We start from the raw sequence: 17408 nt of genomic DNA on the forward strand, positions 1-17408 counted from the left end.
CTTGTGGCAGAAAGTGAAGAGGAACTAAAAAGCCTCTTGATGAAACTGAAAGAGGAGAGTGAAGAAGTTGGCTTAAAGCTCAACATTCAGAAAACTAAGATCATGGCATCCAGTCCGATCACTTCATGGCAGATAGATGGGGAAACAGTGGAAACAGTGGCTGGTTTTATTTTTCTGGGCTCCAAAATCACTGCAGATGGCAACTGCAGCAATGAAATTAAAAGATGCTTACTCCTTGGAAGGAAAATTATGACCAACCTAGATAGCATATTAAAAAGCAGAGACATTACTTTGCCAATAAAGGTCCGTCTAGCCAAGGCTATGGTCTTTCCAGTGGTCATGTATGGATGTGAGAGTTGGACTATAAACAAAGCTGAGCACCGAAGAATTGATGCTTTTGAACTGTGGTGTTGGAGAAGACTCTTGAGAGTCCCTTGGACTGCAGGGAGATCCAACCAGTCCATTCTAAAGGAGATCAGTCCTGGGTGTTCATTGGAAGGGCTGATGTTGAAGCTGAAGCTCCAATACTTTGGCCACCTGATGCGAAGCGCTAACTCATTTGAAAAGACCCTGATGCTGGGAAAGATTGAAGGCGGGAGGAGAAGGGGACATCAGAGAATGAGATGGTTGGATGGCATCACCGACTCGATGGACGTGGGTTTGGGTGGACTCCGGGAGTTGGTGATGGACAGGGAGGCCTGGTGTGCTGTGGGTCATGGGGTCGCAAAGAGTCGGACACAACTGAGCGACTGAACTGAACTGAACTGAACTGAAAAACTATAGTTATCACTCAACCAATGATGGAGTGCTTACAGGCTGAGTGATAGGTCATTTAGGTTAAGTAACGATGAAGCATATAAAATAGTCAGCCAGTCACCCCTAGGAGATCAGAAAATCTGACACAAACCCCCTTTTCTTTCATAGACACTAAGGCCCCCAAAAGATGACAGAGCTTTAATAAAGTGGAGTAGTACATCTTTAGAGCCTAAGCAAACCCACTAGTTCAAGAGTCAGCAAAACTGTTCTGTAAAAGGGTCAGAGAAGCTGTGTGGGTCTCTCTTCAAACTACTCAACTCTGCTGCTGCAGTTCAAAATCAGCCAGAGACAATATGGAAAGGAATGAGCAAGACTGTGTTCCAATTAAACCTACTTATGGACACTGAATTTAAATGTCATATAATTTTTATGTCATTATTCTACGTCATGTTACTGTACATCACTATGTTATTATTTTCCTTTTGTTTTTTTCAACCAATTAAAAATATAAACACCATGCTTAGTTCCTGGGTCATTCAAAAATAGATGATGGCCACTGCTATATCTAAAATGGATAACCAACAAGGACCTACCTACAAGGACCTTTGCCTTGCCATGGGAAGGAAACTTCCCATTGAAGTTTCTACAGAAACTGTGAAAGGAAACTCTCCCCGACGTTATGAGGCAGAATGGATGGAAGGGGAGTTTGCAGAAGAATGGATACATGTATATATGGCTGAGTCCCTTTGATGTTCACCTAAAATTATCACAGTATTGTTAATTGGCTATTCCCCAATACAAAATAAAAAGTTAAAAAAGAAAATAGGTGAAGGACCAAATGTGAGTCCCATGGGTCATAGTTGGCTGATTCCTGTACTAAGCATAAAAGTCCGTATTTTTCTTATTCATAACATCTTCTTTTATATAAATAAAATCAATAAAATCAAAGCTTGAAACTAAAATTTTTAAAGCCATTACAAAGAAATATGAAATTTCATATTACACTTATGCAAATGGCAGTATGTATATTTAAAATTATTTTTAAAAGATAACAGAATAGTATTATCTGGACATATCAGTCTATTGCTCTAAGTCAGAGTACGTGCCCAATAAACATTAGTTAAATAAATTTTAGAACCAACTTTTGATCCTTTATGAATACAATCTATCAAATATAATATACTCCTTACTATCTTTATATGAACACACTGAGCATAGTAAGGTGAACAGCCCTGATGACATTAGCTACCACATTCTATTACACCTCAGTGATCTCTCATATGGCAAACCACGTAACCTCATATTAAATAGAAAACAACCTGCTTTACTTTTTAGCTCCTATTTGCAGTTTCATCGTTTCTTCCCCTTGTCAAGCTAGGTAGCTATCACTTCTTGCTGCTATCACTGAACCTATCTGGAGAAGCTGCAAACCAAGCTTTATTTTCCCCCAAACTTAAGCAAGTACAATGACAACCAGACTTCAACAATTACCATTTCCATCGCAGACTGCAGCAACACATTACAAAAGAGGGGATTTTGAACACAGTGAAGAAAATAGAAGTATATTAATGTCACTTCCTATCTTAAAGACCAAGTAGAGAAAGAATAATCTACAGAAATTCAGAAGAAAAAAATTAAAAGAACCACCTCCAATACCTTCAGGAACCTGAAGTTCAGCCTAAAGTGAACTTCATCTTTAGCATTTTATCAGATTCCTACAAGCATTTATTATTTACTTTTTACCTTGCATTTTAGTTTATTCTACGATTGGGTCAACAAACAGGACAGCCCATTAGATATCAGGCAAATTACCCAGTGTTACGAGCACAGAGATGAAAAAGAATTTCCTGCCAAAAATGCAAATAATTCTCAACCACAATCTCCATACCAACACTCCCTGACTTGCTGTCTATTCTCACAATCCTTTATTTTCAGCCTCCATACAGCTGATTCCACCACTTTGCCTCTTTCTCAACACCTTGCCTATCTTTATTTCCCTCAGTATGCCTTTTAAGTTCCATGGTCCATAAATTTAATCATTTTAGTCATATAATATCTTTTTCTTTTACAGCCAAACATATACGCTAACCACCCTTTCAATGTGTCACTCTGAGATGACATGGAAAAAATATAAACTCTTAAGAGAAGAACTCTCTTTCTCTCCTTGTCACTAAATACACAAGCATACCTGTCTTTGAACCCATTCTCTTCTTTCCCTACTATTATGGAGGAAGTGTCCTCCCTTTAAATGAAGGCAAAGTCTCACTTTGCTTTGGATGCAATCCTGCACATGATCTAATCCTACAAATTATCTCACCGTTCCTCATTCATTAGTTTGCATGGCAATAACCTCTCTTAGTTTTTGTTTTCACCTAAAAACCTCCTTGATCTGCTTTACTGGTTCCTCTTCGTCTACCTGAGCTTTAAATGTTGGAGCTCTATGAGTTTACAACCACAATTACCAACTGTACAAATCCCCATATTCACGGATCTCGTCTCTGTATAATAGAGCCTAAGCATAAGATCCCATGTGCCTCATTACCTTTAAACCTACCCTTCTTCCAGGATCCCTGTCTCTGTAAATGCACCCAAATTTTTCTGCCCAGCTACTGAAGCCTAAAACCTGGAAGTTATCATCCTCTGCTTCAAAGACAACATCATCCATCAATCATCAAGTTCTGTCTACCCTAGGGCCCACATATTTTTAAAACACTTCTTCACCCAAGCCTCACTGACCTCACCCACATAAGCAAGCATCATGTACTATGCCTGGCCAATTTCAACAACTATCTACATATTAGATCTCCCTACTTCCTACTCTTGCTTCTTTCAAATCCATTCTCCATACTGTACCCAGTAAAGCTTTCCTAGCATTTACTACACTTTATTCTATATATTTGCTTATAAGTTTGCCACTATGTTGTATATCACTCTTATCTGTACTCTCAACATGACAGTATTCATTATAAATACATACAATTAAAAGTAAAACAAAAACAATACCATAAAAAATACAGATAAATATGTATGACTGATCTAAGGATTGTAGAAAAATTTTCTAGATTAAAAAAAAAAAAACCTAGAGCTTAGTTTTTAAAAAATTCAGAAGAGCAAATCTTCCCTGTATTAATATTAAAATGACTAAAATGTGGCTTCCAGTGGGTTATAGCGCACTGGGTCGCAAAGAGTCAGGACCGAATGACTAACCCTTTCACTTTCACTTTCTGGCCATTAGTCCTACTTTTGTCTCTTGGTACCAAACAGAATCATTCTAATTCCTTATCTACTTTGATAATTTGAAAACAGTCATTAGTTTAACAAACTCTATCTAGTCTTTTCCAGGTAAGTAATTTTATCATGAATAGAAGGTAGGATTCTTTGTTGCTGGCTTTTTGTTGATTAGTGACAAAGTTTCACTAGCCTATTAAAATCTCAAATGCTAGCCTAATCAATACTTTATGGTAATAAGCATAAAATGATTTGAGTGTATTGCTTCACTGTACTATTGACAAGCCTCAGCCTAAGCAAGGGCAAAAGAAAATAAACAGGAAAACCAAGAGGAATTGAGATGAAGAGGAAAAAGTTAGGACAGAGGCTTATGGGGTAGGGAGGGTATGTAGCAATTTCTAAAGCTTAAATGTAGACTGTTCCTTATTTCGTCTTTAGACTGTGTCTTGAATTATCACAGAACTAAAACTCATTAACACTTGCTGACAAGCTTGGATGTCTCTATTTTAAGTTGTTAACATTAACTTATTTTTCTGTCAAGTGTCATTGGTGATTTAAAGACTTCTTTTTTAGCCTAGAGATACTTTATTCAAAGGAATACTTATCAGCAAGCAAATATATAAAAGCAGGTGAAGGTTGACAACGGCTGGATCCTTGCCTGCTCTGAGCCCTTCTAGGGCCTGCAGACAGTTTTCCATTCATGCATGCATTCATTCAACAACTATTTACTAATGAGTACCTACCATGTGCCAGACATGGAGATGCAGCAGGGAATAAGGCAGATAAGATCCCTTCCCTGATGAAGCTTCTAGCCTAGAATACAATGTTTTAAATTACTGCTTCAAAAAACTGGCCCCGGGCCAAATTCTGAAGGGAAAAAAAAAAAAATCCTTTGCTCTGCATTTCCACTCCTCTCATTTCTCACCAACCCCAGATGGCCCACTAACTCTTAAGACAGTAACAGAAATATGGTCTGAAAAACAGAGGAATGCATAAGCAGCCCTAAAAATCATACTTCTTCCCCAGGAAACAAGTCACTAATTACCTGGAGACAACCTATTTTTAAGCACAAATTTAAAACTCACAGTATTCTGCAATAAAGAATATATTAAAAGGTATCTTAAATCTGGATCAGCACTGACTGTCATTAAAAACAGAAGTTAAAGCAATCCTTATAACTGGCTACTACAAAAAAAATAAGTATTTAATTTGAATATTTTCAAACTAGGGCAAAAGTGACATTGGAACATCATATCTACATTAAATTAAAAATAAATTTTCATTATTAAAGCCAAGTTAGATGTAATTGGGATACAAAGTATCAGAAGCTCACAAGAACTACTTCTTTTGGCTGTCTCAAAAGTAAAGCGCTTTCAGAAACTTGCCCAAGGTTTCAGCAGATCTTGAAGGGACACTAGAACAGCAGAACCAAGGGCCCCGAACGTCTTAGTTCAAATCTTAGTTCCGTCATTTCGTAGCACTGTGTTGACCTTGGACAAGTTAGGAAATTTCTATCTCAATTCCTCCAGTGTAGAATGAGATTAATGACAATGCCTTACTCCAGAGGGCTGATATAAAGATTAAAAGAATTAGTGAAACACTTACAATGTCATGTAAAATACTATAATGGTGTCTGAAGAAAAGTAATCAAACACTACATCGCCAGCAACAAAAAAATGCCACGATATATAACCATTTTCTTATGAATTTACTAATGCCTCATGTAATTCTATTTCAAGAATTTGAGAAAATATAAACAAAAATGTTAAAATAATCTCTAAACTACAGATGGAGAATATAACAATTTTAACCAAAACAATCTAGGTATGCATAATTCAAACCACGAATTCAACAAAGAGCCACTGCCACCAAGTATTCAGTAAGTTTAAACAATGCAGCATCAAAGCATTTCCTCTCGGGGCCGCTGAATACCTAATTTAAGAAAAAATGCAAAATGTACCATTATTGCTGTGTGTCAGAAAAGTTCTCTGTCCTTTATATTAACTGTTGATGGTAACCGAGGACTATCTAGTATTCATGAGAATGAACTTCACTTATAAGTCACTAATTTCCATACCTTGTCCATTGTCTAATAGTTGAGATATTGTCAAAGTAAACAAATGCTGCCACCTTCTGGACTAATGAACATGGTGTTACTTTATTTATTTATTTATTTTTTTGGTGTTACTTTAAATAACCCAATGTGATCCATAAGCAAAGGACGACAAATTTTAAAAGCAAAAGTTTTGGTTCAGCTTTTATTCTCAGTGAGATTTTCACTGCAATAAATGACCAAACACTGGACGCATTTCATGTAATTTCACAGAAAGAATAATTTCTTCTGTAATGCAATGAATTAATGTACCAAATTAACATTATTCGTCATCTCTAACATGTCTCACCTCTCTTTCCCAAAGAAATTCATTAAATGTCCTAATTAGCAAGGAACTGAAAGCTTTTAAAATGAATCTGTTATCAGAATGAATCTTATCAATGATGTGTTTGAATGTGAGAAACTAGAAAAAAACAAAAACTACCAGTGTTGTGAAAGTTTCAAAACCCCTTGATACTATGGATTGTATGTTTCTTTGTATGGATTGTATGTTTCTTGTACGGATTGTTTTATAGTATTTATCAGTTCTGCCTTATGCACTTTTGAAATTGGAAATTTTTCCTTCAGAAAATTAATTCAATGTAAATATGAGAAAAAAATGGACATTTACATGCAAGATGAAACAAAAGCAGCTTTAAGCTTTTTGCTTGAAATATTTTGATTGAAATATTCTGATACAACTAATCTCACTTTTAGTGAGATATTTCCAAACTGAAATCTTAAATTTTCCTATGTAAATGTCTGCCTCAGAAAACACAGCATTCTATGTAAGTGTCTTTCTATGATCAAGGTTTACTTATTTTTTAAAAAACAGAATTACATTAAATCAAGCTAAAATGGCTTTCAGGAAAGAACAGCTTTTATTCTTTTTTGAATACCTATGCAGGTTCAATCCCGGGGTCGGGAAGATGCCCAAGATGCACTGGAGGAAGGCATGGCAACCCACTCCAGCATTCTTGCCTGGAGAATCCCATGGACAGAGAAGCCTGACGGGCTATATAATCCATAAGGTCACAAAGAGTTGGACACAACCGAAGCGATTTAGCATGCATGCATGCAGAAGTGAATAACCAATCCTACATTTTCTAACTAGAAATGCTGCTTTTGTAATATGAAGTTAAGAAGGAAATTTTTATTTTGTTTTTGGTTTTTTGTTCATTTTTAAATGGAGAAGAAAATATAATTCAGGATGAATTCACGATGGTCTGGGACACTAATCAATATTACAACAGATTTCTAACCTGCATTACATTTCAGTTGGGTAGAGCCATATAATTATAGGTAAATGTATACACAACAGGTCAATATGATTTATTGTATAAAAGCACTGAAATAAAACTGAGAGTTCTGAATCCAAGCATCAAAGCTGACCTGTTCATGGCTATATGCCTAGCCTCGCCTATACTAGGTGGTCAATGAATTTTTGTTAAATAGGTTAATTACTATTTTAATTAATTAGTTAAGCAAAACCCACAAACTTCTACATTTTTAAACTTTAATCATTCCAGGGCATGAAAAGGAATGCTTCTATTTTCAACCTATAGAAAAATAAATAAATGTATGATTTTTGTCTTATTTGTTACCAAGTTAAACAAGCTTGAATACAGTAAGATTTAATGTAATCATCTTTTTAGCTATTGGCCTGAATTTCAAGATGAATATTCATTACATAAATAAAAATCTGAGTCATGTAAATGAAAAAGCACATGTAGTTTTACTAATTTCTAAAAAGTTAAAACTTATCAAATTCCTGAACTGAATCAAAAATATCTTTTTTAAGTCTTGTCTATTCTATGAAGAAAATTTGAACGTACACTAGCAATTTGATACTTCCAAGGGGCTACTGCTAATTGTGTTAGATGAAATACAGCCCTGTAGTTATATAATGTCCATATTTTAAGACACAGATATTCTTAGGACTGTATTGTTGAAATGACAAGATACCTGGCATTTGCTTCAAAATACTTAAGCCAAGAGAGTAAGAATAAAGAGTATAAACAAAGAAGGTAGAGCAAAATTTGGATCACTGATGAGTCTGGGAGGTGACTGTTACAAAGGATTCCATTCTCTCCCATCTTATGTATATTAGAAAATTTTGCTGAAAAAAATTTAAAGAATGGTCATCAAGATGATGACAACAAAAATAATATAATAACAAAAAGATAACTAGAAAAACCCAATATTTGAAAACTATTAAGTCTCACCACCCTTATGGCAGAAAGTGAAGAGGAGCTGAAAAACCTCTTGATGACAGTGAAAGAGGGGAGTGAAAAAGTTGGCTTAAAGCTCAACATTCAGAAAACGAAAATCATGGCATCTGGTCCCATCACTTCATGGGTAATAGATGGGGAAACAGTGTCAGACTTTATTTTTTTGGGTTCCAAAATCACTGCAGATGATGACTGCAGCCATGAAATCAAAAGATGCTTACTCCTTGGAAGGAAAGTTATGACCAACCTATATTGAAAAGCAGAGACATTACTTTGCCAACAAAGGTCTGTCTAGTCAAGGCTATGGTTTTTCCTGTGGTCATGTATGGATGCGAGAGTTGGACTGTGAAGAAAGCTGAGCGCCGAAGAATTGATGCTTTTGAACTGTGGTGTTGGAGAAGACTCTTGAGAGTCCCTTGGACTGCAAGGAGATCCAACAAGTCCATTCTAAAGGAGATCAGCCCTGGGTGTTCTTTGGAAAGAATGATGCTAAAGCTGAAACTCTAGTACTTTGGCCACCTCATGCGAAGAGTTGACTCATTGGAAAAGACTCTGATGCTGGGAGGGATTGGGGGCAGGAGGAGAAGGGGACGACAGAGGATGAGATGGCTGGATGGTATCACCGACTTGATTGATGTGAGTTTGAGTGAACTTCAGGAGTTGGTGATAGACAGGGAGGCCTGGTGTGCTGTAGTTCATGGAGTCGCAAAGAGTCGGACACGACTGAGCGACTGAACTGAACTGAACTGAGTAAGTCTCAATAATCCATGAGTCAAAATAAAATCAAGTTTGAAATTCAAATGTGTTTTGAACTGAGTAAAAATAAAAAATATCATATCTTTGATACAATTACAATGAACAATCTAATAAGAAAAACACCAGCAACAAAAAAATATTTAGCAATTAACAAAGGTGATGACTGTACAACAGTACTACTAAACATTGCTGAAAGAAACGAAAAAAGATATAAATGAAAACACATCCCATGTTCATGGATAGGAAGGTTGAATATTGTTATGATGTCAGTACTACCCAAAGTGATGTTCAGATTTAATGCAATTCCTATCAAAATCCCAATAACATTTTTTACAGATATATAAAAACCCATCCTAAAATTCACATGGATTTCCAAAGGACCTGAAGTAGCTAGAGAACTCACACTTCCTGATATCAAAACTTACTGCAAGTCTATAGGAGTCAAAAAACATAGATCAAAACAGAGATATGCACTAGTGGAACAGAAGAGAGAATATAGAAATAAACCTTTGCATATATGATCAAAGGATTTTTGACAAGAGTACCAAGCCCATTCAATGGAGAAAGGACAATTTTTTCAACATATGATCCTGAGAAAACTAGATATTCACATGCAAAAGAATGAATTTAGATCCTTCCTTAAAACTATATATAAAAATTAACTCAAAATGGATCAAAAACTGAAATCTAAAACCATAAAATTCTCTTTACAACTTTAGATTGGCAATGATTTCTTGTATGCCACCACAGGCACAAGCAACACAAAAGAAAAAATATGACAAATAAGACTGTAAAATTTTTAAAATTATGTGTATCAACAGACAATATCAACAGAGTAAAAAGGCAACTCACAGAATGAGAGAAAATATTTACAAATCTGAGAAAGGATTAATATTCAGATTAGACTGATTTGTGCTGCTCTACAGCAGAAACCAATACAACACTGGAAAGCAATTATCCTCTAAAAATTCAGAATGTATCAGAAATTCCTGAAACTCAACAACAAAAAAACAAATTCAATTCAAAAATGGAAGAAGCACTTGAACAGACATTTCCTCGAAGAAGATATACAAATGACTAGTGAAAGTGAAAAGTGTTAAGTGAAGTTGCTCAGTTGTATCTGACTCTTTGCAGCCCCATGGACTGTAGCCTACCAGGCTCCTCTGTCTGCGGGATTTTCCAGGCAAGAATGACTAGTAGGCATATGAAAAGACCATCACTAATCATCAGGGAATTCAAATTAAATCTAATCTCAAACTCAATAAATAGCTATGATCAAAAAAACAGAAAACAAGTCCTAGCAAGAATGTGGAGCTAAGTGGTATAGCCCCAGTAGAAAATAGTACGGCAGTTCTTCGAAAAATTAAAAATAAAACTACCATGTGATCCAGCAATTCCATTTCTGAGTATATGCACAAAAGAACTGCATGCAAGGTCTCAAAGAGATATTTTTACACCCATGTTCATAGTAGCATCTTCACAGTAGCTGAAACATGGAAGCAACACAAGCATTCATTGACAGACAGATAAATGTGTGGTGTATATATATATATATATATATACACACACACACACACATACACATACAACAGAACAATATTCATCTATAAAAAGGGAATTCTGTAAGATGGATGTACACTGATGACATCACCCTAAATGAAATAAGCCAGTCACAAAAAGAAATGTATTGCACCATTCCACTTATATGAGATACCTGAAGTAATCAAAATCACAGACAAAGAAAGCAGAATGGTGCTTACCAGGACTGGGGGGCAAGAAAAAACAATGAGTTATTTGTTTAATGGGTACTGAGTTTCAGTTTTATAAGATGTCAAGTGTCAAGGAGATAGACAGTGATGATAGGTGCACAGTATTATGAATGTATTTAATACCAGTGAACAGTTCACTTGTTAAGATGGTAAATTTTATGTCCTGTGTATTTCCCCAGAATAAAAGAATTTGGGGAAAAAAGAAAAGATACCACACAAAATATTGTGGGATGTACTTAATACAATGCTTAGAGGGAAATTTACAATACAAATTATATTAGAAAAGAAGAAATGTTTCAACTCAGTCACTTTAGTTTCTACCTTAAGAGACTAGAAAGATAAGAGCAAAGTACACATAAAGAAAGAAGAAAATGGGAAATAATAAAGTTAAGAGTAGAAAATCAATGAAATAGAGAACAGAAAAATAGAGAGTATCAATAAACCAGAAGCTGGTTCTTTGAGAAGATAAAAATTGCTAAGCCTGACTATTAGGTTGGAAAAAAAAAAGAAACAAATTTCTAAAACCAAGGATGAAAAAAGGAAAATCACTATGGAATATAAAGATATTAAAAGGATAATAAAGAATACTATGAATACTAGTATGCCAATAAACTAAACAACCTAGATGAAATGGACAAATTTCTTGAAAGGCACAAACTAATGTTCAATCCAAAAGAAATGGATAACTTGATTAGCCTTAAATCTCTTTTAAAAATTAGATTTGTATTTAAAAATCTTCCCTCATAGAAAACTCTAGACCAAGACAGCTTCAATGGAGAACTGCACCAAATATGTAAAGAAGAAATAATACTAATTCTTTACAAATTTTTCTAAAAAACTGAAAAATAGAAATATATATATATACATATGTATATTCTTATATATTCTTATAAGGATATAAGCTTATATAAGAATTATAAGATAAATTATAATATTATAAGACTATAAGAACTATATTCTTATAAGAATTTAAGAGTTCTTATATCCTTGTATTTATCTTAATTCTTATATCTTAAGAATATAAGAATTTTTATATAATAATTATAGGCTTATAATATATAAGAATATACCTTGTTATCAAAACCAGACAAAAGAATTATAAGAAAACAAACTGCAGCCCTATGAGGTGGATACTAACAAACATTCCATTTTACAGATAAATCAAGGACTAAAGAGATTCAGAAATCGCCAAAGACCACAGAGAGAAAAATTGGCAGGCAACCTGGATTTCAGAACATAGGCTCTTAACCATAACACTACTGCTTCTCAAATTCAATTAAATTCTAGATACTTCTGCAAAAGAAAATAATACAGAGTGCTGCCCAATACTTACCTAGAAACTATGCTGGAACCATTATAGAGATCACTAGCATATGACAATGTAGCCAAAGGTCGTACTGAATTATATCGAGTGAACTTGGACAAGCATTCCTGAAATTCATCCAACTGGCTTGCAGTTCGACTGTCATCTATATGAAGAAAACAAAATAAACAAATAGAACTGCAACGTAAGTCAAAGAGCAATAACCACAGATTAACAATTATATTCTAAATATAAACAACAACTCATATTTAGAGAGGACTAATGTATTAAAAAGCAGGGACATTACTTTGCCAACAAAGGTCCGTCTAGTCAAGGCTATGGTTTTTCCAGTGGTCATGTATGGATGTGAGAGTTGGACCTTGAGGAAGGCTGAGCACCGAAGAATTGATGCTTTTGAACTGTAGTGTTGGAGAAGACTCTTGAGAGTCCCTTGAACTGCAAGGAGATCCAACAAGTCCATCCTAAAGGAGAACAGTCCTGGGTGTTCATTGGAAGGACTGATGCTGAAGCTGAAACTCCAATACTTTGGCCACCTCATTCAAAAAGTTGACTCATTGGAAAAGAACCTGATGCTGGGAGGGATTGGGGGCAGGAGGAAAAGGGGACGACAGAGGATGAGATGGCTGGATGGCATCACCGACTCGATGGACATGAGTTTGGGTGGACTCCGGGAGTTGGTGAGGGAGGCCTGGCGTGCTGCAATTCATGGGGTCGCAAAGAGTTGGACACGACTGAGCGACTGAACTGAACTGAATGTACACAAATTAATTAGCTGATCTTTCAGTTTTCATAAAAATTTCTTAGTGGTTCTTGAAAGACACTGTCTCTTTGAACACCAATAAGACCATACTATGAATTCTCTTTCTTTTTTAAGCAATCATTTCTTGCAAAACAAAGGAAAAAAAGTACCTATGATCAAGAAAGGTTAAATTATTTATTAAAATAAAATCCCTTATCAATGGAGAAAGTGAGAGTTTTGTTAGTTTGAAGGAACATATTTACAGGGATACATTATCATGCTCCTGTTTACTAGTCAAAACACAATTTAGATTAAAAAATGAATTTTTAAATAAAAAGCAAATGAAGTATTTGTTCACATAATACATTGAAGTGTTTCAAAACCAATTATGGGATGGGAGTAAAACTGCAACGTATTAATCCTTAATTTTCAAAGTCAAATTTAAAATAGGTTCATGCAAATATCTTGGTGGAACATGGAAAACAGTAATTCCATCCAACAGAACTCTACAAATACTTTGAGTAAAATCCATTTCAGTAAGCTATTCATAATTAAATGACGTAGAATTTAAATCACAAAGTCAGGTTATGAAAGATCTAATCTACTCTTCTAATGAAGAGAGCTAATCTACTCTCCAATGTAGAAACAGGCCTACAACGAAAAAGCATAAATAAAGAACATTGTTTTCTAAAATTGATTAAAGTTTGGACTTGCATTTTCCTTCCCAAAGAAAGAAAAGTAAAGCACACAATTACGTTAGTTAGCCTCCTATATGGAAACTTGAAATAAGCCTGTTACAACAATGTTTTTTTTCATAACTTCCTCCTTATTCTTAGCTCATATACATACATAAACACACACACAATCTTTTAAAGTTTTGTGATTTTCCTTCTCAAATGTTCTCTGAAAAAACAGTAGGCTAAAAGAAATTACACTGTAAGTATCATTAAGCGAAAAGAATTATTTTACTTTTACTATACTATGTGATATATAATTAAGAATTTATTTATCTGGAGATTTCCAGTTATCTTAAATTCTTGACATGAAGAAATTTATCTAACAATTATTATAAAGGAAAATAATTGAGGAAACTAAGCTTCTGTCTGCAATATTTTAAATGTTAAAGATTTAAAAGCTAACTTCACACAGTCATCTAATGACCTACATTAAAAGGGTTCAATTTTGTAGTGTTTCCATTCTGGGAAAAGTAAAAGGAACAAACCTAATTAGCATGCAATATCAAAATGTTATTGGGCTGAAGCTCTTAGTTGACAAAAATTATTCTCAGGAAGTTCAACAAATTATAAATAAAACATAGGTTATTACAGGGAAAAATCAGCAGGGGGGGAAGATATCAACTGTACTACAAAGTAGTTTGGATACAATAGCTAACTGGTTCTTTTTCTAAATTGCTGCTGCTAAGTCGCTTCAGTTGTGTCCAACTCTGTGTGACCCCACAGACGGCAGCCCACCAGGCTCCCCCGTACCTGGGATTCTCCAGGAAAGAGCTCTGGAGTGGGTTGCCATTTCCTTCTCCAATGCGTGAAAGGGAAAAGTGAAAGTGAAGTCGCTCAGTCGTGTCCGACTCTTCGTGACCCCATGGACTGCAGCCTACCAGGCTCCTCTGTCCATGGGATTTTCCAGGCAAGAGTACTGGAGTGGGGTGCCACTGCCTTCTCCATTTCTAAATTAAGACAACCCTATTACTGTGAGCTACTTAATATAATACTAAAAAGACAGTTACTTTAGATATCCATTTAAAATTTGGTTTAATGTTAATCTATTCTTTCAACCTTTTGACATCAATCTCTAAGTACATAAAATCCACAAGCATTCAAAAATGTATATTCTGTAGAAGATTATAATCTTTTTCTAAGGTAGCTGAACTTCTGGCCATCATACCAATTATATTGAAATAATTGTTTTTAAATTTTTTTTTATAACTTCTGTTGAAAGTTGGTGTTAAACTATTGGGTATGATGGCCAGAAGTTCAGCTACCTTAGAAAAAGATGGTTCAATGCAGGATACAGGATGCTTGGGGCTGGTCCACTGGGATGACCAAGAGGGATGGTATGGGGAGGGAGGTGGGAGAGTGGGTTCAGAATGGGGAACACGTGTACACCCATGGTGGATTCATGTTGATGTATGGCAAAACCAATACAATACTGTAAAGTAATTAGCCTCCAATTAAAATAAATAAATTTAAATTTAAAAAAACAATTATTTCAGTATCTGAAAGCATAGATTTCACTTATCTGGTTGTGAAAAGGTAGGATTCTGTTTGCTTGGTTGGTTTTTGATCAACATCCATATATATCTTCTGGCAAATCACCTCTCCTATTCTAATTACAGATTATTCTGTAAAAGTGTATTCAGTGTCTCTTTTCTGTCTTCTAATGCTTCATAATTTAGCTTCTTTTCCAATTACAATTAAGAATTCAAGATATTAATTTCTTAGTTATCTCTCATTTTCATAGATGAAAATAGAAGCGGGGATGGGGAGTGGGTTCTCAGTTGAACATAGACAAAAGGACAATCAAACTCTTAGGTACCCATTACAAAGAAGTTTCAAGGTCTTCTTCACAGCCAAGAAAACTAGGAGAAACTTCATATTCAGCAATATGTGTCATCAGTGTACAAATTTGATAAGTTAAATTCGAGATTCCTAAAAACTAAGACAACCATGTGTGGAGTACAATACAACCATATCTATTAAGTATAAAACTAAATTAATCTTCCTCCTGATTTTAACTTACTAGTCTATCTTCCTATAAAGCTATATCGCCAAAATAAATTAGTTTGTGATTACCTTTACTATCCCATAGCATGCCTATGTTATAGTTACTTAAAATTATGAATCACTAGCCTTTTCCAATCTCTCTTTACTATCTCTCTCTTTTTAATGTCTGCCATTTACCTGTGGTTGTATTTCAACATCATACCAACAAATAAAATCTGGAAGGCTTAACATGTACCCTCTGCCAGCCAGAATGTAGGTCTCAGACCACTTTCAAATTTACAGCTTCATACTATAGTTTATAGATTATTACAGAAGTTTAATAAGAGGCTTAATTCTCAGACAATACACAGAAAACTTTCCATCTGAATGAAAACTATTGACTACTGACTATGAATTTCAAACACACTTATAAACAAAGCTTGGCTTTCTTCTAGTCTTCACAGGAAAAACGCCATGTTGAATCTATATATTTTGCTTTTGTCCACCTCTAAACCTGAGGCAAATGTGTCCAAAGGTTCTCTCTCTATAATGTGTAGATTATAATACAACCATGCTTATTCAAGAGAAATTCAAGGCCAAATTTTTAACAATTAATAAAATATCATACATTTCTTTCCTTGGTAATGCTCATTTTGAGCAGGTGTATTAAAAATAACATCAACTAATTGAGAATCTTATACAAAGCACTATATTTTATGTGCATCATAAAAAAAAAAAAAAAAAAGACAAAAATTGTGCAGGGTTGGTATAAATGTCCCCTCCTCAATGGTGAGCAGAGACACCAAGAAAGGCTAAAGATCAGAGAACTAACAAAAAGGGCACAAAACTATCCTACAGCAGTAAAACTATTCTATCCTACTGTATACAAATCTGCGCATAAGTTATTTCCTCTACTTTGAATATGTTTCTATTATCCTTTTTTAGTTAATTAATACTAGCTTTGATGAAATACAACTTCTCTGAAATCCCTACAGGAATCTTTCTCTTACATTTCCCCATTTTCAACTTGGCATGGCTTTTTCACCTCCAGTTATATTAGTCAATTATTCTTCTCTATTCCCTTAATGCCCTTGGCATATTTATATAAGACCATGTAGCATTAGGTAAATAACCTATTAGGCTATTAGCAAATTACCTGTTGCTTCCCTTCAATAAATTTATAATACTCCTGGACAGTAAAACAAGTTCTTTCATCTTTTTATTCTTAGCACAGATGATAGTGCTTAGAACTTAACAAACATTGAAAAATAGAAGGCAACTGAATGGAATTTATTTTTGCTAGCTACATATTCATGGCTGATTTGTTTTTAACTTTATATAGCTAAGTATATACAGATTAAAAATTCCCAAATAGAGAAAGAGAACAAAAATAGTTATAGAAGAGCAAAGTAATCCAAGATGTCTAAGAACCTCCAAAATGCTGTGCTAGACTATGTTGAAAATAGACAGTTTTGCTTTATGAATAGAACTTTTCATAAATCCAGCATAAGAAGCTAGACATGGACATGAAACATGAACTTGAGATATTTTAAGAATTCTTGAATATGTACCTGAGATACGAGACATCCTTGTAGAAAAGTAACATTGCTCTAAGTCTTCAAAATGAGCAGTGAGTCGTTTTCGTCTTGATGCTAATGTGCTGTTATACCAGGGCTGTTTCTTTGTCTAAGGTGATAACAAGAAAAAGACACGTGTAATTCTGAACGAAGCATACTATTTTTTCTGCGGAGAATATCTAGATGCTTGAATATTTAATTTCAAAAGTTCACATT

General features: G+C 34.7%; 1 protein-coding gene across 4 annotated transcripts in view; it reads right to left on the reverse strand.

The window, feature by feature from the left end:
- COP1 (COP1, E3 ubiquitin ligase) overlaps positions 1–17408 on the reverse strand; it is a 226045-nt gene that overhangs the window by 103223 nt on the left and 105414 nt on the right. For all 4 annotated transcript variants that reach the window (XM_027565409.1, XM_027565410.1, XM_027565408.1 and 1 more), the window contains 2 exons: positions 17187–17301; positions 12166–12301 (listed from right to left, as the gene is read on the reverse strand). In XM_027565409.1, the coding sequence (XP_027421210.1) occupies positions 12166–12301; positions 17187–17301 (251 nt within the window). The remainder of the gene's footprint in view (positions 1–12165; positions 12302–17186; positions 17302–17408) is intronic.

Source organism: Bos indicus x Bos taurus, chromosome 16 (genome assembly GCF_003369695.1).
Source record: "Bos indicus x Bos taurus breed Angus x Brahman F1 hybrid chromosome 16, Bos_hybrid_MaternalHap_v2.0, whole genome shotgun sequence".
NCBI classification, from domain to species: Eukaryota; Metazoa; Chordata; class Mammalia; order Artiodactyla; family Bovidae; genus Bos; species Bos indicus x Bos taurus.